The sequence below is a fragment of the Halichoerus grypus genome, chromosome 8, assembly GCF_964656455.1.
Source record: "Halichoerus grypus chromosome 8, mHalGry1.hap1.1, whole genome shotgun sequence".
Classification (NCBI taxonomy): Eukaryota; Metazoa; Chordata; class Mammalia; order Carnivora; family Phocidae; genus Halichoerus; species Halichoerus grypus.
The window spans coordinates 70,153,200-70,173,222 of record NC_135719.1 but is presented as its reverse complement, the minus strand read 5'-3'; the positions used below and the strand labels follow the sequence as shown (position 1 = coordinate 70,173,222).

General features: G+C 42.9%; 2 protein-coding genes across 5 annotated transcripts in view; one reads left to right on the top strand and one right to left on the bottom strand.

Moving 5' to 3' along the window:
* Nucleotides 1-3,391, top strand: part of NUSAP1 (nucleolar and spindle associated protein 1) — a 35,673-nt gene extending 32,282 nt beyond the window's left edge. For all 4 annotated transcript variants that reach the window (XM_078079522.1, XM_078079520.1, XM_078079521.1 and 1 more), the window contains one exon: nt 1,499-3,391. In XM_078079522.1, coding sequence (XP_077935648.1) covers nt 1,499-1,592 — 94 coding nt within the window. In that variant the 3' untranslated portion in view covers nt 1,593-3,391. The remainder of the gene's footprint in view (nt 1-1,498) is intronic.
* A 102-nt stretch (nt 3,392-3,493) lies between these two features.
* NDUFAF1 (NADH:ubiquinone oxidoreductase complex assembly factor 1) lies at nt 3,494-19,705 on the bottom strand. The gene is made up of 5 exons (XM_036084227.2): nt 19,432-19,705; nt 15,298-15,946; nt 10,665-10,850; nt 4,480-4,554; nt 3,494-3,730 (listed from the first exon to the last, which is right to left on the bottom strand). The coding sequence occupies exons 2-5, from the start codon at nt 15,868-15,870 to the stop codon at nt 3,581-3,583; spliced, it is 984 nt and encodes a 327-aa protein (XP_035940120.1). The 5' UTR covers nt 15,871-15,946; nt 19,432-19,705; the 3' UTR covers nt 3,494-3,580.
* Nucleotides 19,706-20,023: the final 318 nt, after the last annotated feature.

Below are 20,023 nucleotides of genomic sequence, written 5' to 3'. Positions count from 1 at the left end.
AAAGCCTCTGAGGTAGAGAGGTTCAGTAATAGCGGTGTTTAAGGAAAGGGTAGTCGGGGAATCACATAAAACTTCCTGAAGATACATGTGCCTAGGCCCCTCCCCCCCCAGTGGTTTTTAATTCAGAAATTGGGAGGCGAGGCCCAAGCAGCTGCACAGTTTCCGAAGCTCCATAGGTGACACAGAAGGGTACCATGTTCTCACAGGACCTACCAGCCCAAACAGTGTACCTGGATATCCCTCCAGACGCCAATCCAAGGGCCCAGGTGTAAATTCTTCAGCCCCAGGGAAACCAGGCTTATTAGGCTTCAAGGACCTACCCAGAAGAAATCCCCAGATGATCCTTACAGGCTTCCTTCTGTGTGAAAACCAAAGCCAGAGCTTGCTGTGGGCTGTAGCTGGTCCTGGTTGAGTTGATTCCCTGCATGAAACCATCCTGATACAGGATTACCCATCATGTGACTTGCCTATATCCAGCTGCCACCAAGACATTTACTAACTATATTTGCTATTAAGATTGTTAACATAGGGGCACATGGCTGGCTCAGTCAGAAGAGCATGGGACTCTTGATCTTGGGGTTATGAGTTTGAGCCCCACATTGGGTGTAGAGATTACTTAAAATCTTTAAAAAAAAAAAAAAATCATTTGACAGAGACACAGCAAGACAGAGGGAACACAAGCAGGGGGAGTGGGAGAGGGAGAAGCAGGCCTCCCGCGGAGCAGGGAGCCTGATGCGGGGCTCGATCCCAGGACCCTGGGATCATGACCTGAGCTGAAGGCAGACTGAGCCTTCAACTGCGCCACCCAGGCGCCCCCCCTTTTTTTTTTTTTTTAACATAAACCTAGCCTTCCCGCACCCCTCCTACCAATCCCCAATCCCTTCCAGAAACATACAGTGGCTTAGGTCAGCAGACCCTAGTTCTAGCACTTCACCAGACTATAGGATTTTTAAGCTTGACATCTGATTTCCAAAGGTAGAGATTTCTCATTTAAAACAAATTAAGGAGGGCACTTGGGTGGCTCAGCTGTTAGGCATCTGCTTTCGGCTCAGGTCATGATCCCAGGGTCCTGGGATCGAGCCCCGCATTGGGCTCCCTGCTCCACGGGGAGTCTGCTTCTCCCTCTCCCCCTGCTTGTGTTCCTTCTCTTGCTGTGTCTCTGTCAAATAAATAATAAAATCTTTTAAATATATATATATATATATATATAAACAAATTAAGGTACCGAGGTGCCTTTTGTTCCAGTTCCATGCTTAATTTTAGAATGCTACATTAACATTAAAAGGAAAATACCACTTTCTAGCCCTTTAACACAAGTGACTTAGAGATGTGGCTTCCATAGACCGCCCACTAGCTAGAGCACAGTATCCTATAAGAGTGTGTTTTGTACAAGTATACTGGATGTCGGTTTAAGCTTGGACATTAGTCTGACAGGTACTTAAAGTGGACTTTTGTGGAGCTTCACTAGACCCTAATGTGTACCTGTCCCCCTCTTTAGGGAGGAACAACGGAAACAACATGAGCAAAGACGGAAGGAGAAGAAAGCAAAGGTTTTAGGAGCTCGAAGAGGCCTCATTATGGCTGAAGATTAATTTTTTAACATCCTGTAAATAGTATTTTATTCTGAACCCTTTCTTTATTGTAAATATTTTTCTACTGTCTTTCCCACTTTAGTCAAAAGACTTTTTTCTGCTCTTTGTGTTCACTATCTACGTAGTGTTGGTGGTTCTCTTCACATACTACATCCCTGGAAAGTTGTTATTGACCGTAAAGCTCACAAATTCTTTGAAATGGTTTTTATCTAAGTCTCTGTACAATTCAGTTTTCTAATGAGACTCATCCTATAGATTCTTGACCTAGATTTTTAATGTCAAGTTCCCTCTGCTGACAGAACTGGAATCCTCTTCCAGACAGAAGCATTAACCTGATGGTAGGTAGTTCTACCACAACCTTTAGTAGAACCTAAACCACTAACAAGCTGAGAAAGCCACCTCATCCTCCTCCAGAGGATCGAGTCGTCTTAATGAAACAGGGAACCAAATGGGTTGGTAATGGCATAAATATTCTACCTATGTGAAGTGTTTTGTTACCTATGCACGTTTGTTCCAATCACTTGATGGAATTGCCCTCTGTCACTCAATATATTCTTAAAAACTCTATAGCTCATTCTAGCCTTAAAAATATACAGGGCCATACTGAAATCTGAGGATTGCTGCTTCAAGGATTAATATGCTCTGTCAGAGTTACATCTTACTTTATGGAAAAGACTAGAGTTGCTTAGCCTCATAGCCATGTTTGTTGCACCTCAGTGGAGCTTCAGAGCTTTATACTGTTTAAGATTTTCATAAATGTTTTCTCATGGTGGTAGATTCTTTGTAAATAAATTCATGATTGAGTTGACCAGCTAAGATTAAGAAGTTTACTTATACTCTGTGCATCCTGTCCTGACCACCTCTTCTCACCCTAAGAAATGACCATGTTTTCCTCTTGTATTTTTCACAGCACATGTCCAACTCTGTTATACTTACTGTTAAACATACACGAGCCCACAGAACATTGGCATACTCCCGGGTGCTGAATAAACTCACATTTTGCTATTGAGAAGCAGAGATCACATCAATTAAACCACCGTCAAATAAACTGCAGCTAGGAAGGTAAAATGATCTAATCATTTTGGAAAACAGGTTGATGGCTTCTTAAATATGTCTACCACATTACCCAACAATGGCATGGGTCACATTGACGCACATGACCTTCTACTCCTAGGTATATACCCAAGAGAAAGAGAAGCACATGTCCACATAAGAACTTCTAGGCAGATATTTACAGGAATATTATTCATTGTAGCCAAAAAGTAGAGAACATCCAGCTGTCCATTAATAAATTAAAAATGATGATGCACTAAAAAGGAATAAAGTATTAATAAAATGTTACAAGATGGATGAATCTCACAGATATTATGCTAAGTGAAAAGAACCAGACATAAAAGGTCACATATGATTCTCTTTGTACAACATATCCAGATAAGCTAAACCTATGGAGAAAGTAGAGCAGTAGATACCTGGGGGTGGGGGGTGTTAAGGTTACTTCTAGGACAGATAGATAGATAGAAATTTTCTAAAATTAGCTTGTGGTAAAGCTGACAAGTCTGAATATACTAAAAATCACTGAATTGCATAGCAATCTTTAGCAATCTCCTTTCCTTAAATGATGGATTAGAAAACACAAGAAACCTACAAGGAATAGAGTAGGAGAAAGACATCAACAGTCATCTTGAGGACTCCTTGCTTTGGCAATGCCTATGTGTGTAGGGGAATTGTTCCTAATGAATCATTTTAACCCAAACCAGTTAAGTTCTTTACATGATACCTCCGCATCAGGACTTGTATTAAGTTACAGCTTAGAACCTAGGTTCATGCTATGTCTCCCTCTGTGTGGCCCCTCTTGACAATAGCATTTAGATTTGTCCCAGGGAATACATACCAGCCATTGGTTGGAAGCCATTAAAGAAGTACTTTATTTTGTCTCTGTCATCATGGATAATACTACTACTTAGTTTGGTAGTACAAAATTACCATTTCTATTTAAAAAGTCTTGGGTTAAGCTCTGGAGAATTTTCATAGGCGAATTCTTCTGTGTGGGCTGGATCCGTAAACACTCCAATAAAATCTATTTCTAGGAAGAATGGACCATCCACTTTATCAGCCAGAGTGAATCCAATAGAAGAGATCTACATTTAAAATAGAGAAACTGATCAAAATCTCATATACTGACATTGTTCCTGGAGTTTTCAAGTTCCATGAGGTGATTCATATAACTGGGTCTTTATACTATCAGCCCTGAGCAAGTATGCCATAGTTCTCCTATGCCATATAGCAAATCATAAGAGGAAGTGCAGGGATGATTTTCTTTCTACTTTCTCTTCCTCTCTTTAAAGTAGTGCCACTTGGGGCGCCTGGGTGGCTCAGTTGTTAGGTGTCTGCCTGCGGCTCAGGTCATGATCCCAGGGTCCTGGGATCAAGCCCCACATCGGGCTCCCTGCTCAGCGGGAAGCCTGCTTCTGCCTCTCCCACTCCCCCTGCTTGTGTTCCCTCTCTCACTGTCTCTCTCTCTGTCAAATAAATAAAACCTTAAAAAAAAAAAAGAAAAAGTAGTGCCACTTAAGACTGGTTAGGACAGCATGGATGTCTAATGGAGGTTCCTTGAAGCCCTCCTGAACTGGAATACTGTTCTTTTATTTTAGAGCTAAAATAAAATGTAGGCAGGCTGAAAAGATGACCATAGTGAAAGCTCTCCCAGCGGGGGGTTTGGCTCACAGAAGAGGTCTGAGTCAACCTCTGCGTGGAATAACAGGGGAGGCCTTGATAAGAATTTTCATCTTTCATTTGCCAACCCTCAAAAATGGACTGAAATCATCCTCACGGGAGTTTTGTTTTACTGAAGTTAACAGTTCTGAGTCAAAGTACAGGAAAATGTTACCTTGTCAAGCAGAAGCTGGTACTGGGCATCCCGGATTCTTCCTTGATTAGAGAAGAAAAATTTGGAGAAAGGAATCTGAAAAGAGAAACCATTTACTTCAGAGCTAAAATATAAGCAGCTGAGGCATTTGTATGGAATTGCAATGATAATAGTTTAATTCTAACAATTGTAATATATGCAGTTATGACAAGTGGCTAGGCATTTGGATCATAGATATATTTTTTAAAAAATAATAAGTATTAGAAGAAAACAGATGAAAACCTTTCTAAGCCAGAAATCCCAAAGGAAAAACGATAAGAGTACAATTTAACTTCTGACAGCAAAGACAAAGGATAAATTAGGAAAAAAGTATTTGTAATATTTATGGACAAAAACTAGTATCCACAAAGCTTTCACAGGTAACTAAGATTTAACAACCAATGGAAACATGGGGAAGGGGAGAAACGGGCACACTTGTATACTACTGGTAGGTGTGTAGATTGATACAACTCTTAGAGGGTGACCCGCAACTGGGAGGCAGGAGTCCACCATGGCCCCAAGATTTCCACCTTCTGTGTCCACACACCTTCCAGGTATCCACCCTAACCTCTGCCGCTGAGAAGGGACTCTGCAAATGGAAGGTCCCAAAGCACCTGACCTTAATATAGGGAAGATTATCCTCTGTAGGCCCAACTTAATCACTTGGGCCCATAGGTTGACTGGCAAAAGAGGTTAAAAGCATCTCCTTGGGGGCAGATTATCCACTGCTGGCTCTGAAGACAGAAGAAGTGAAATGGCAAAGACTGCAGGCAGCTTCTAGGAGCTGAGAGGGGCGCTCAGCTGACAACCAGTACAGAAACCAGGATGTTAGTCCTACAATCATAGGAATTGAATCTGGCCAATAACTACAACGAACTTGTAAGTGGATCCTATCCCCAGAGCCTCTAGAAAGGAATGCAGCCCAGGTGACACCTTGATTTCAGCCTTCTAAGGCCCTGAGCATTGGACCCAGGTATACTGAGCCCCAACTCATGACCTATTGAACTTTTGAACTATGAGCTAATGAACATGGGCCGTTTGAAGCTGCTAACTTTATGGTAATGTTTTATGTAGAAAACTAATGGCAATATTTAGCAGATTATGAAATGCCATAACTTTGACCTACCAATTTCACTTATATGTTATTTCACTTATATGTTATAAACTCTGACAAATACATAAAGATGTAGCTTTTTCTAAAAAAAAAAAAAAAAGGAAAAATAGGAGTATGGTTAAATTATGGTGCATGCATACAACTGAATACTATGCAGCTATTTTCTTAATGCAGATCTACACAGGATACAATGGGAAGGAAGACCTCTACAATATATTAGTGAAGGGGATCTAGACAAGAATCCACAATATAAACACAAATTTTAAAAACCCCTCAAAAAAAAAAACTAATAAACTTTTAGCAATTGGGAACAACCCAGTATCTATTATTAGAGGAATCAACTACAGGATTTCCATATAATAACAAAAAAATAGAGAATAACTCCACATAGTGATATGGAAGCTATGTAGGATTTCAATTTTATTTTATTTTATATATTTTTAGAGGGGTGGGGGGCAGAGGGATAGAATCCTATGAAGGCTCCATGCCCAGCACAGAGCCTGATGCTGGACTCAATCTCATGACCCTGATATCATGACCTGAGCCAAAATCAAGAGTCGGGCGCTTAACCATTGAGCCACATAGGCACCCCTAGGATTTAAATTTTAAAAATAAGCACAGAAGATGCATAAAGTATGCTATTTTTATTTTTGAGTAAAAAAAAACTGGAGAAAATAAGAGTATGTACTTACATTTGCTCATCTGTACATAATGAAACTGCCAAGCTACAAAAGAAAATACTGAAAGTGGCTACTAGAGGGTGGGCAGGAAAAGGGTGGACAGGGACATGGGTGGGAGTGAGACTTCTCACTGTACATCATTTTAGATTTTGATTTTTGAACCATAAAATAAAAATGTTTAAAAAAAAATTGTGGGGGCTCCTGGGTGGCTCAGTTGGTTGAGTGTCTGCCTTCGGCTCGGGTCATGATCCCAGGGTCCTGGGATGGAGCCCCGCGTCAGGCTCCCTGCTCAGCAGGGAGCCTGCTTCTCCCTCTCTCTCTGCCTGCCGCTCTGCCTACTTGTGTTCTCTTTCTCTGTCAAATAAATAAATAAAATCTTTAAAAAAAAAAATTGTGCTGTTCAGATTATTTATCACCAAAAGCACTTAACACAAAAACAAACTCGATTCAAAACTCAGATTCCAACCCACCACTATACAAGATCACATTGCTTCCACAGCAGATTAAAATACAGTCATATCCAGGGTCACCTGGGTGGCTCAGTCAGTTAAGCGCTGGACTCTTGGTTTCTGCTCAGGTCATGATCTCAGGGTGGTACGCTGCGTGGAGCCCTGCATCAGGCTCCCCGCTCAGCATGGAGTCTGTTTGAGATTCTCTCTCCCTCTACACTCCCACTCATGCTCACTCACTCTAAAATAAATAAATCTAAATAAATCATAAATACATACATATATACGGTCACATCCTATTTCACCTACTCTCTGCATTCCTGTCAAACAAACCTGGAGGGGACCCCCCGCAATCAGTTTCTCATTTTGCATCCTAGTTTGGCACTTCATCTACCTCATTATTCAAAACATATTTTGGAGGGGCCTCTGGGTGGCTCAGATGGTTAGGCGTCTGCCTTCGGCTCGGGTCGTGATCCCAGGGTCCTGGGGTCGAGCCCCGTGTCGGGCTCCCTGCTCAGCAGGAGGCCTGCTTCTCCCTCTCCCTCTGCCTGCTGCTTCCCCTGCTTATACACACTCTCTGTCAAAAATAAATAAAATCTTTAAAAAAAAAGAAAACAAAACATATTTTGGAAATGGGATCAAGGCTACCTACTTGTCATGTGTCACATACTGCACCATCCCCTCAAACTAATCTCTTCTTTTTGACACATGATTCTCTAAGACTGCTGTCTACACCAAGGTAGTTACCTGGATTTTTTTAAGCTGGATAAAAAAAGCTAAGAAGGAACATTAAATCTTGTATAAAAGAAAAGGAAGCACAATTGCTCTTTCTCTACAAGTGACAGTAAACTATGTAATTTTCCCATCATTTTTGTTTTCTCTCTATAATCAGAGTAAATATTTGAGCATCTCACTTCTATTTACTACAGGAGAATTATTCATGAACAAGTAAACACCGATTAGTAACTCTTAATTAAAAACCTCTTGGGCGCCTGGGTGGCTCAGTCGGTTAAGTGTCTGCCTTGGCTCAGGTCATGATCTCAGAGTCCTGGGATCGAGCCCAGCATTGGGCTCCCCACTCAGTGGGGAGTCTGCTTCTCCCTCTCCCTCTGCCCCTTCCCCCTGCTCATGTACGCGCTCTCTCTCAAATTAATAAAATCTTAAAAATAAAACCTCTTGTGACCACACTTAATGGTGGTGAGCACTGAGTAACGTATATAAATGTTGAATCACTATGTTGTACACCTGACACTAATATAACACTGTACCTCAATAATACTTCAATTAAAGAAAAAATCTCTTCCCCAACACTTTTCCTCAATAATTTATTTATTTATTTATTTTTAAAGATTTTATTTATTTATTTGACAGAGCAAGATACAGTGGGAGAGAGAGCACAAGCAGGAGGAGCAGGAGAGGGAGGAGAAGCAGACTCCCCGCTGAGCAGGGAGCCCGATGCGGGGCTCGATCCCAGGACCCCGGGATCATGACCTGAGCCGAAGGCAGACGCTTAACGACTGAGCCACCCAGGCGCGCATTCCTCAATAATTTAAAGAGAGCTGTTGCAAACAACTATTTTTTCCAGACAAAGATTAGGACTGTATGTATTTTCAGGGAAGAAAGTAATTGTTAACAATGAAATGGTAATACTACAGAATAATTTGGCAATGTGCAAAGGCCTTAAAAATATATCATTTATTCTAGGAATGTTCTTTGTAAGAATATATCCTAAGAAAATAAGGATATTTACTTCAGAGTTTGGTACAACAGTGAAAAATTCTGAAAACAATTTAAATGTACAATAATAGAGAATGAACTAGGTAAATTCTCATCTACTTATACAGTAAAATATGCAGAAATTAAAAATGATGTAAAAATATATTTCAGCAGAAAGTTATATATAAAATTCAGTAAACAATATATGTTATAAAACAGCACTGACACAATACCATTTTTGTTAAGAAATTTTTTAAAAAGTATAAACAGGGGCGCCTGGGTGGCTCAGTCGTTAAGCGTCTGCCTTCGGCTCAGGTCATGATCCCAGGGTCCTGGGATCGAGCCCCGCATCGGGCTCCCTGCTCCGCGGGAAGCCTGCTTCTCCCTCTCCCACTCCCTCTGCTTGTGTTCCTGCTCTCGCTGTCTCTCTCTCTGTCAAATAAATAAATAAAATCTTTAAAAAAAAAAAAGTATAAACAAAAATCTAAAGGTACACATGAGAAGTAGTTTGCCTCTGGGTAGTGGTACTACATTTTTTTTCCTTTTTGCTGTTTTCCAAATTTTCTATATGAAATCCTTGTTTTCATAATTCAGTATATATATTATTTGTATACAAGTGTTACATAAATAATATTTTTTTATGTTTCTTTATTAGTGCACAAATATGTATCAAGTGCCTATTATATGCTAGGCACTGTTCCAGGTGCAGGACAAATAGCCATGAATAATACAGACAAGGTCCTTGCTCTCAGAATTTATGTTCCAGGGCAGAAGGGTAGAAAGTGACAATAAACAAAGAGACAAGTGAATGAACAAAGTAATTTTACCTAGTAATTAGTTCTATGAAAAAATTAAACAGAGGGGCACGTGGGTAGCTCAGCTGGTTAGGTGTCTGACTCTTGATTTCAGCTCAGGTCAGGATCTGAGGATCGTAGATCAAGACCCATTTCAGGCTCTGAGCTCAGCAGGGAGTCTGCTAGAGAGATTCTCTCTCTCTCTCTCTCTCTCTGCCCCTCCCCACTCCTCTCTCAAATAAATCTTAAAAGCAAACCAAAAAAACAAAAAACAGGGTAGTGTTACTCAAAGTGACTGGGTTAGAGGGTGCAACTGCAGCTGCAGGTCAGGCATCTCAGAGGTGAATTTTGAGCTGAGAGATGAATGACAGGAAAGAGGAAGGTGAAGATATGGGGGAAGAGCATATCAGCAGAAGTACAAAGGCTCTGAGATGGAGGTGAGCTTGTTGGGTCTGACCCACAGAAAAGGGGCTAGTATGGAGGAGGGAGGTAGGCGGGAGACTGAGGATAAAGACAGGGTCCAATACTATAGGCCCAGTAGGCCATGTTAAGGAGTCTGGGCTTTATTCTAAATGTAAGGGGAAGCCACTGGAGGGTTTTAAGCATGTGAGTGATGTAATGTGCATTATGCCTTAGATCACTCTGGCTGCTGTGTGGAGAGTGGATTTTAGGGGGCAAGAGAACAAAGGACATCAATAAAGAAGCTGCTGTAGTAATCTAAGGGCCTGGACTGGGGTGACAGTGGGAGAGATGGCCAGAAATGGTCAGACTCTGGGTGTATTTCAGAAGAATAGGTGACAAGATTTGCTAACAGACTGTATGTGGGATGAGGGAGAAAGGAATCCAGAATGACCCTTAGGTTTAAGTCTAAGCAGAATGAGGACTTTCTTTTGAGTTTATGGATTAAAAACCTTTCAGTAAGTGTAAAAAAAAGACTAGGCAGTTGAAATTCATTCCCTGAATTTCTACTTATTTTCCTCCAAGTTAACATTTTTTAACTTCTCAAAGCTTCTTCTGACAAAGTACTTTATTACCAAGGAATAAAAATTTCATGATTGTGAAATATGAAGCATTTATTGTTCTTAAGGGAGCCTTTTTAGTAGAGTTGCCTGGAAGAGGGGATATGGCAGAAACTTAAGCATCTACTTGAGCCCAGAGCAGAGATGTACCCATGACTTAGCATGGAACTGGCCACATCTTTATAAAAAACATTTACTGGTTAGGAAACTAACATTTATATTAATGAAAGAAAAAAATCAATTATATAAATCTCACCCCTAGGTCATCTTCCTTCTTTCCCTTTCCACACCTTCCAAGAGGGATTAATAAGGAAAACAAGTGAAACAAACAAACTACAGTGTAACCATGATCTCAAGACTTCATTTTCATACACAGTAAAGACTTGTGCTGTTACCTTGACCTCCTGCCAGTAGGGCCCCCCGCGGGTGAACATGAAGTAACTGTACATCTGATTCTTCCTCTGGATTATATCCGTGTCCTCTCGGATATTCACCATCCAAGGCCGACCATCTCCACGTACACGGAGATACAGAGTGTTGAACTGGGACCAATCATAAGCCCTCTTTCTCTCAAAAGGGCCCTACGGTACAGAAACGAAAATTAATTTCATCTCATTTTCCACTATTAGCAAAATGTGAGTCATCATCTTTTGCAGCATCAAAAGGATCCACTAGGCATTTTTCTGTCTTTTTTGGCTTTCCACCACCATAAGGAGGCAGATAAATCTGGTGATTCTTATTTTAGTACAAAATACTGACAGAGGGGGCGCCTGAGTGGCTCAGTCAGTTAAGCGTCTGCCTTGGGCTCAGGTCGTGATCCCAGGGTCCTGGGATCGAGTCTCACATCAGGCTCCCTGCTCTGCGGGAAGCCTGCTTCTCCCTCTCCCACTCCCCCCTGCTTGTGTTCCCTGTCTCGCGGTCTCTCTCTCTGTCAAATAAATAAATAAAATCTTAAAAATATATATATACTGACACAGTTTTATGTTTCTAAGGTAATATCCCAGACGTGATTGGCCCAGGACAGTGTTGACGTGTGGTAGGTACTCACTTGTATCAATGAATGGAAACAAATTACTGTATGTACCTTTCCCCCGCCCAGTCCTATGGAGCAATGGATTCTGAGTGGGCATGACAACTGCCTTCCCATAAATCAGAAAACTATGAAAGAACTCAAGTTTTAAAACTGCTGTTTTATAACAATAGCTAACATCCACTGAAAACTTATCTTAAGCACTGTGCAGGCATAATTTCATCCTCACAGCCCTGTGAGATAGGTACTATCATATCATTGTGCTCCATCTTACAGATGAAGAAAATGAGCACTCAACTAGGAAGTGGTAGATCCAGTGCCCTTTAACTCCAAAATCTGTATTCTTAACTAACTAAAAACTGTCTCTCTCAGGGAAAGTGGAATTTAGTGTTAATTAACAAAGGTGTTTATTTATACCAGTCTCAAAGATAATCTGATTTCAAGAATAGCAGGGCTCACATATGAACTATTATTTACTAGCTGTATAATTTTTTTTCCAAAGATTTAATTTTTTTTTAATGTTTTTTTATTTATTTATTCATGAAAGTCAGAGAGAGAGAGAGAGAGGCAGAGGCAGAGGGAGAAGATGCGGGACTCGATCCCAGGACCCTGGGATCATGACCTGAGCCGAAGGCAGACGCTTAACCGTCTGAGCCACCCAGGTGCCCGCAAAGATTTAATTTTTTTATTTTAAAGAGAAAGAGTGGGATACCTGGGTGGCTCAGTCAGTTAGGCAGGTCGTGATCCCAGTGTCCTGGGATTGAGTCCAGCATTGGGCTCCTTGCGCAGCAGGGAGCCTGCTTCTCCCTCTGCCCCTGCCTGCCACTCCCCCTGCTTGTGCATGCACGCTCTGACAAATAAATAAAATCTTAAAAAATAAATAAATAGAGTGTATGCACACACCGGGAACAGGAGTGGGGGGTGAGGAAGAAGAGCAGAGGGGGAGGGAGAAGGACAAGCGGACTCCACATGAGCTCGGAGGCCCACGCAGGTCTCAACCTCAGATCACGATCTGAGCCAAAACCAAGAGTCCGTCGCTTTACCGAGCCACCCAGGTGCCCCAACTAGCTGTACAACCTTAGACAAGTTACTAAATCTCCCAAAGCCTCAGTTTCCTCATCTGTAAAATGAGGATGACCACACCTTAGAGTTTTATATATATATATATATGTGTGTGTATATATATACACACACACACACACACACACACATATATAAAGTAGCACAAGGACTGGCAGGGCACACTTAATAAATTTTATCACCTATTTTCAATACCCCACAGTGTGTATCTAGCTGTAGAATTATTTTCTACTGCAGAATGACCAAATCCATTCTGTGGATTTCAGGCACTGAAAAAAAAAAAAATCTTTGTAAGCAGAGGTCTCTCCAAGAACACATACCTTTCTTTCTCATCATTATCTGGAGAGAGGGAGCCTAAGACTATTCCTAACATTTGCCTTTCTCCTTAGAGCACAATATCCAAGCAAACATCCAGAGGCTGTGGCCAAGGCCAAGGCATGGGGGCCTGTCCAGGCAGCCCTGGAACAACAGCTGGTCAGCAAATTTGCAAAAAGCCATAGGTTGGCGGTAAGACAAAGGAGGCAACCAAAGTGACTGTGGAAATCAGTGTTCTGATTGGAAACTCTAAGGCTAAAGACAAAAGAAACTATATACCGACATTGTATTCTGGCTGGTAAACTTGTTTCTCACAGGGTTACAGGTTAAAAGTTCTGAAACTGCTTTGTATGTACACTGGAGTCAAATTAATAGGTAAGCTGATGGTAAATGATGGGAGTCAGGTTTCTCCCTATTACAGAGGGAAATTATAGATAAGCAAGAGGGAGAGGCCCAGAATGAACCACATGGCACTAGATTAGAGTCAGAGCACAGTATGAACTCATATTTAGTTTACTACAGATATAGAAATAATTGCAGACGTGTTTCCACTGGGTTGGTACACATCCCTGTATTTCCTGCTGTGTCCACTGAGAGGTCCTGGAAGTAATGTCTACCCAGTAGCAACAAGCATACCCAGCGCCCAGATCTCCAAAAAAGGGAACCAGGGCTCCTTCAAGAAATGGCTAATTCTAGGGTTGGGACAGAGAAAATACAAGATGTGCTTAGAGCATCTTGTAGTGTAAGAAAGTGCTAAAAAACAAAAAAACGGAGGCCTGGCAAAGGGACAAAAGCCAACCTGAAAGACCTGCCAATGGCCAAAGCTAGAACAATTTGAGCAACAAAATAAATAACATAGTATTGGATTATAACCGGAAGTGCGAGTCCATACAAAATGACTGCCTAAAATAAATGTGGGACAAGAAACAAATCTTCCTCTCTGAAGAATCCCAAATAATTTATGTAAATACCACCCCTTTCAGGAGATACAACTTAATCCCATGCCCTATCCCGTGCCTTGAATGTAGGATGCACTTACCAACTTGCTTCCAAAGAACAGAGTATGGAAAGAATAAAAAAAAAAAGTAACTTAATGGAGTACCCTGGCAAACACTATCTTAGCTAGGTAATCACGGTGAACACATCAGTGTTAAGTCAGGTTGCTAGCATGTACCCCTGGTATGAGGGATGGGAACGGTACTTCAACTCTGTGGTATTCTTCCTAAAAACCCAGAAACCCAGTCTTACCAGGAGAAAAAACATCAGAAAATCCCAAATTGAGGGTCATTCCACAAAATACCTGACCAGGATTTCTCAAATCCTCATGAAAAATAAGACTAGAAAACTATCACAGACCAGAGGAGACTAAGGAGCCTAAGGAAACATGACAACTGGATGTAATGTGGTGTCCCAGATGGGATCCTGGAACAAAAAAAGGACAGTGGAAAAACTAGTCAAATCCAAATAGTGTCTGGAATTAGTTAATAGTACCAATGTCAGATTCTTAGTTGTGACAAATGTACTGTAGCAACATAAGATGGCAACAGTTGGAGAAGATGGGTGAGGGGCATATGGAACTTTCTGTACTATCTGTACAATTCTTCTGTAAAACTGAAACTATTCTAAAATAGAAAGTTTGGGGGCGGGGCGCCTGGGTGGCTCAGTCGGTTAAGCGACTGCCTTCGGCTTGGGTCATGATCTCAGGGTCCTGGGATCGAGCCCCACATCGGGCTCCCTGCTCTGTGGGAAGCCTGCTTCTCCCTCTCCCACTCCCCCTGCTTGTGTTCCCTCTCTCGCTGTGTCTCTGTCAAATAAATAAATAAAATCTTTAAAAAAAAAAAAAGAAAGTTTAGGGGCGTCTGCCTTTGGCTCAGGTCATGATCCCAGGGTCCTGGGATCGAGTCCCACATCGGGCTCCTTGCTCGGCAGGGAGCCCGCTTCTCCTTCTGCTTGTGCTCTCTTCTCTCTCTCTCTCCCCCTCTCTGAGAAATAAATAAAAATCTTAAAAAAAAAAAAAAAGCCACAGGCTAACCCTACATCTTCTCTAAGGAACCCTGGCCATCACAGGGTCTGTGGTCTATTAGAGAAGATGCAAATCTGGGGTGCCTGGGTGGCTCAGTCGTTAAGCGTCTGCCTTCAGCTCAGGTCATGATCCCAGGGTCCTGAGATCGAGCCCCACATCGGGCTCTCTGCTCAGCGAAGAGCCTGCTTCTCCCTCTCCCACTCCCCCTGCTTGTGTCCCCTCTCTCGCTGTCTCTCTCTGTCAAAAAATAAATTAAAAATCTTAAAAAAAAAAAAAAAAAAGAGAAGATGCAAATCTCCCCAAATCATTGCTCAAATGTCTGACTTCTCAGGGCTCCTCAAACATAAGAATGGCCCCACCCTGGCCCAGAGTGATGCCCAGAAACAAGTACCCCCTGGTCAGGAACCACTTCCCCCTTATGCTTCTGCTTTACACCTGTGCCCAGTCATTACTTAACCCCATGCCCAGACGGCCTGCCAGGTGTGTTCATTTACAGAAACAAAGCCATGTGCTCTGGTTCGTGCTACAGTGGAATTCACCGCAGGTCACTAGAAAACAGAGGCTCTGGGGCTTCACTTACCCTTGGACTCCTGGCTACCATTGCACAGTACCCACTGCGGCCACTTTCCCCATCCTTAGGCGCCTCAGAGCTCAGGGTTCCATACAGCAGTGCACTCTGATTATTCTTGCCCATTTTCAGGAACACTTCACTTCTGCCTCCAATAGTCTTATCAGAAGTCACTATCCACTTATCCAAATCTTCTTTTCCACGGAACTGCCAGACAACCTTGGCTTGTTCCAGCAAGACCTCATGCAGAGGGCGGCCTTCAGGGCCTATCCAATGATTCACAAGATCATCCTTCAAACGCCTAAAATGGTCCTTTATTTCATCTTTAATTGCTTTATCAAAACTAACTTCAGGCTTCTCCTCAGGAGAGGTTATATCCAAAGCAACTTCTCTCTGGTGATGTCCTTGCAAATCCCCTTCAGAATTCCTCTGAGAGGAGGTTTTGCCAGGAGCAGCCACGGGTTTCTGAAGACTACTAGAACAATAGTCTGCAAAACGAGTACCCAAAAATGGACATGAGGCACTTGGCTTGGGACAATGTCTGAAAATATAAGCACCATTCAGAAATCTGTGAACCAAAGCCATGGTAAGATAAAGTCCAAATTTAAATTTCTCCCTGGGCTACGAGGGAAAGAAGCTTCAGCAAATAGCCCAATTCCACCTAGAACAGAAGAGACATTGAACAGTTACCAGGGTAGCAATGAATGCATCACAATTTCAAATGCAACACAGATCATGTATTGTGAAATTCAGGAACTTATTTTCTAGTTCTGTCAACATTTACCCAGGGCCTTACTATGAGCAGAATATTGTTTGCACTGTATGTAAAGCATCCCTCTGCCTTGTGAAAAAACGCAGAAAGGGAAAGAAACACAGGCCCCATTCATGGAGTTAATTACTGACCCTAAAATAATTCAATTATGCGCTTCAAAAGGTTGTGTCAATCTTAAAGAAAATTTCTTATGCTGGGTTTTTAAAGAAATCATTGATTCCTAAAATAGAATATTCAACTAATTCACTCCAGACCTAGGCTAACTGACATTTTAGCACTTCGTCTACAAAAAGAGGGACTACAGTGTGCACTGCATATGGAGTCAGAAAACGTGCCCATTTATTAGGTTATGAGTATTGTGAATATTGGCAATTTCAGGCTGTTAAACCTAATCAACCTCTTTATCCTCAGGTAAAGCTATTAATCTTTTGAAGTCTCCACTTCCTCGGGGGTAAGGCTGTGTTAACATCTGCTCTACCTACCTGAAGGGATTCTTCTGAAAATCAAATGGAATGAATGACGGCTATAAGAGCATTCTCTGATCCAGTAAGTCTGATAAACCCCCAAGATTCTTCATGTCTAACAAACTCCTAGTTCAAGGTCCACACTTTGAGTAGCAAGGCTTGGACTATCAGTTACTATCTGAGCTCCTCAAATCTAGAACCTAAACAAAAACACCAATACCATCACATTTAAATGCCAATCTTAATATTCTCAAACCACCTGACATATATTATCTGACTGAATGCACACAAGGCTCCTGTAAGACAAATCAGGTAGATATTTCCTTTTTCTAGGAAACAGATACCAAGAGGTGAAGTGATTTGCCTAAGCTGACAATGCTAATCAGTATGGAAGCTCGAACTACAACCCTAGCCTTAAGTCCTTCTACTACGTGCTGCTGCCTCTACATCAGCAACACGGGCGCCTGGGTGGCTCAGTCGTTAAGCGTCTGCCTTCGGCTCAGGTCATGATCCCAGGGTCCTAGGATCGAGCCCTGCATCGGGCTCCCCGCTCAGCGGGAAGCCTACTTCTCCCTCTCCCACTCCCCCTGCTTGTGTTCCCTCTCTCGCTGTGTCTGTCAAATAAATAAATAAAATCTTAAATAAACAAACAACAACAACAAGAAAACATCAGCAATAAGTTCTATAGCTCTTGTAAAATAACAACTTTGGCTAAACAGTCCTCTCTTCTACTTACTCCAGCTACCCCTAAAAGGAATAAAATATGCAATGCCAAGTTCTTTGTTCTCCTGTTTTGGCCCAAAGACCAGGAGAGAGGAAAAACAAACAAAAATTCACCCACTAGTCAGAACATGGAGCTGAATGAGGAACTAAACAGTACACTGAAAACAAAAACAAAAAGCCTCAAAAATGCCAAAATCCAACAATCTGGCTTACCTGCCTCAATTGCCCAAGAGTCTACATCAAAATGGCCCCCAGACCACTAACTAAAACACAAAAGTGCTCATCCTTCTAGAATGCCCCTCCTCCCTCATGCCCCACATTAAATGGATCCCCACTTTCTCTCTTCTAAATCACTGTACTCTGCTTCTTGCCTCCAGGCTTGCAGCCACCACCTCTACCTCATCCCTCCACTCAGCATCTAAAAGGGCCTAAAACACAAAACTGATCATTTATCTTCTCTGACTAAAACCCTTCCAGGGGGGTGCCTGGATGGCTGGGTCAGTCAGTTGGGGGTCTGCCTTTGGCTCAGGTCCTGATCCCAGGGTCCTAGCATCAAGTCCTGCAACGGGCTCCTTGCTCAGCAGGGAGCCTGCTTCTCCCCCTGCTTCCCTTGCTTGTAGGCGTGTTTGCACGGGCTATCAAGTAAATAAGTGAAATCTTAAAAAAAAAAAACACCTTCCAGGGCTCCCTCATGGTTTTCAGAATAAAGCCCAATTTTCTCCACAGGGTCTCTAAGACTCCTCCAGATCTGGCCTCCATTCACCTCCCCAGCCTCACCTTAGTCACATTCCACTCTCTACTCCAATAACCATAAACACTTGCAGTCCAACAAGTGCCAACCGATAGTCCCTCTCTGGGTTTCAGGCCTTGGCAAATTGCTGCTCCCGGGCCAGGAGTGCCCTCCGTGGATTTTACCTAGCTAACTTATCCTTTGGTACTCAATTTAGACATCCTTTACCTTCTGCATTTCTAACAAGCTCCCAGGTGATGCTCTCATCACTGGCCCACTGCACACTCTTTAAGTAGCAAAGTCCTAACTCATCTCCCAGACTCTGATCTCTACCTCTCCCAATCCATCCTTTGCCTGGCAATAAAAGGGATGTGTCTAAATATAAATGCACTCCCCTTATAATAAGTCAGCAATTCCTCCCCCAGAAATTCAAACTCCTAAAATAGTACACAAGGCCCAACTCCCTGACCTAACTTCTACTCACATCCATGGCCAATCACCTCAGCTCTATTAAGACCAATGGTAGAGGCGCCTGGGTGGCTCAGTCAGTTAAGCGTCTGCCTTTGGTTCAGGTCATGATCCTGGGGTTCTGGGATCCAGGGGGAGGGGGAGGGCGGGGAGGTCCCTGCTCAGCAGGAGTTTGCTTCTCCCTCTGCCCCGCCAAAAAAAAAAAAAAAAAGAAGGGAACCAGGAAAATTAGTTGATCTGAGGTCCTGGAATCATAGGTAATATTTCAATTTCCCTCGCTGCTTGTGCTTAATTAATTTTACCTCTACATACAAAGGAATTTGGGAAACAAATGATAATCTGATAAAATGGAATTTGTACAATCATAAAAATGATTCTCGTGAACCCCATCCGCAGGCTACACTAAGTGGCAAATAAGGAGGAATCAAAATTGCATATATACTAATATTACAAACATAAAAGTGTACCGACAAAAAAAGATTTGAGGGAGAAAAAAAGAAAAAAGCCTTAAAGTCGTATGTAGGATGATGGGATTCTAATATTATTCACCGTATTTTCCAAGCCCTCAGTAGTGCTGTTAATTCTCTAATAATATAGCTTGAATTATAAATTTTTGTTCCGTATTTTTACCAATAAACATAAAGTAAAACCCATCAACTAGATGACCCCGGGCTGAAGTTGGTCATTTTTGACCGCAACGTAACCCACGGAGTTAAAAGAGAGTAGTCGTCAAGACTTTATACCAGGGCTGACCACGCGCCCGAAACCGTTCCAAGTATAGTTCATTGACTCCTCACAACTGCCCTGAGGTACTGTTATTATTCCGATTACAGAGACGAGGAAAAGGAGGTTCCAAGAATAAATTACTGGAGGTCACACAGCTAGTAAGAGGCAAAACGAAACTCTAGAGCCCCAGTGTTTAACTCCCGATCTGATTCGGGGCAGCGGTCCGGGCCATGCCGCGGCGAGGCAGCCCCCTCAACCCTCACCTGCTACGGCTGTTGCACCCCGACAGCCCGCCGGCGCCCGCTGGCCTCTCCGCCGGCGCCCGAGAGCGGCTTCCACCCGGGTCCCCGCTTTTCCCGACCGGGTACTCCGCTTTCCTCGTGTGGGTCCATCTGCTTTTCCAGTCCGGCGCCGAACCAAGCCTTGGGGCACGAGAGTTCCGGCCGAGGTACAGGCGGGAACAGAGTAACAAGGTTCCTGGAGTCCGGCGAATTGAGGCTTTTGGTCGACTAGCCTCCCAAAGGGCTCGGCTTCCACTCCTGATCTTTTCTGCTCTGTGTGAGAAAGTGGGGGAGAATTTAGAGAGGATCTTTCCCTTTCTGCATCCCTCCTTCAGGCTGCCATCTCCACCTCGCATCTTTCAAATAGGACCCAAATATTACGAACGTCCTTTCACCCCGGGGCGCCAGGGTTCCCCGGTGCCGCCACTCCCCGCAACCTCCTAAGAGCTGTCCATGGCCTCAGAGGACTCGATCCCCTGGAATCGCCCCCGTGGAATCTTAGGAGACCCACCAGGCACCTGGACAGCGAACCGTCCTTCCTGGCCTCGCCCAGTCCCGCCCAGTGGGGCCGCCC

Coding starts and splice junctions, on each gene's coding strand:
- NDUFAF1 (XM_036084227.2), bottom strand. CDS start 15,870: ATGGCTTTGGTTCACAGATTTCTGAATGGTGCTTATATTTTCAGACAT. Junction 10,851..15,297: donor TGGTAGCCAGGAGTCCAAGG/GTAAGTGAAGCC, acceptor TCTGTACCGTAG/GGCCCTTTTGAGAGAAAGAG. Junction 3,731..4,479: donor ACCAGCTTCTGCTTGACAAG/GTAACATTTTCC, acceptor TTTTAAATGTAG/ATCTCTTCTATTGGATTCAC.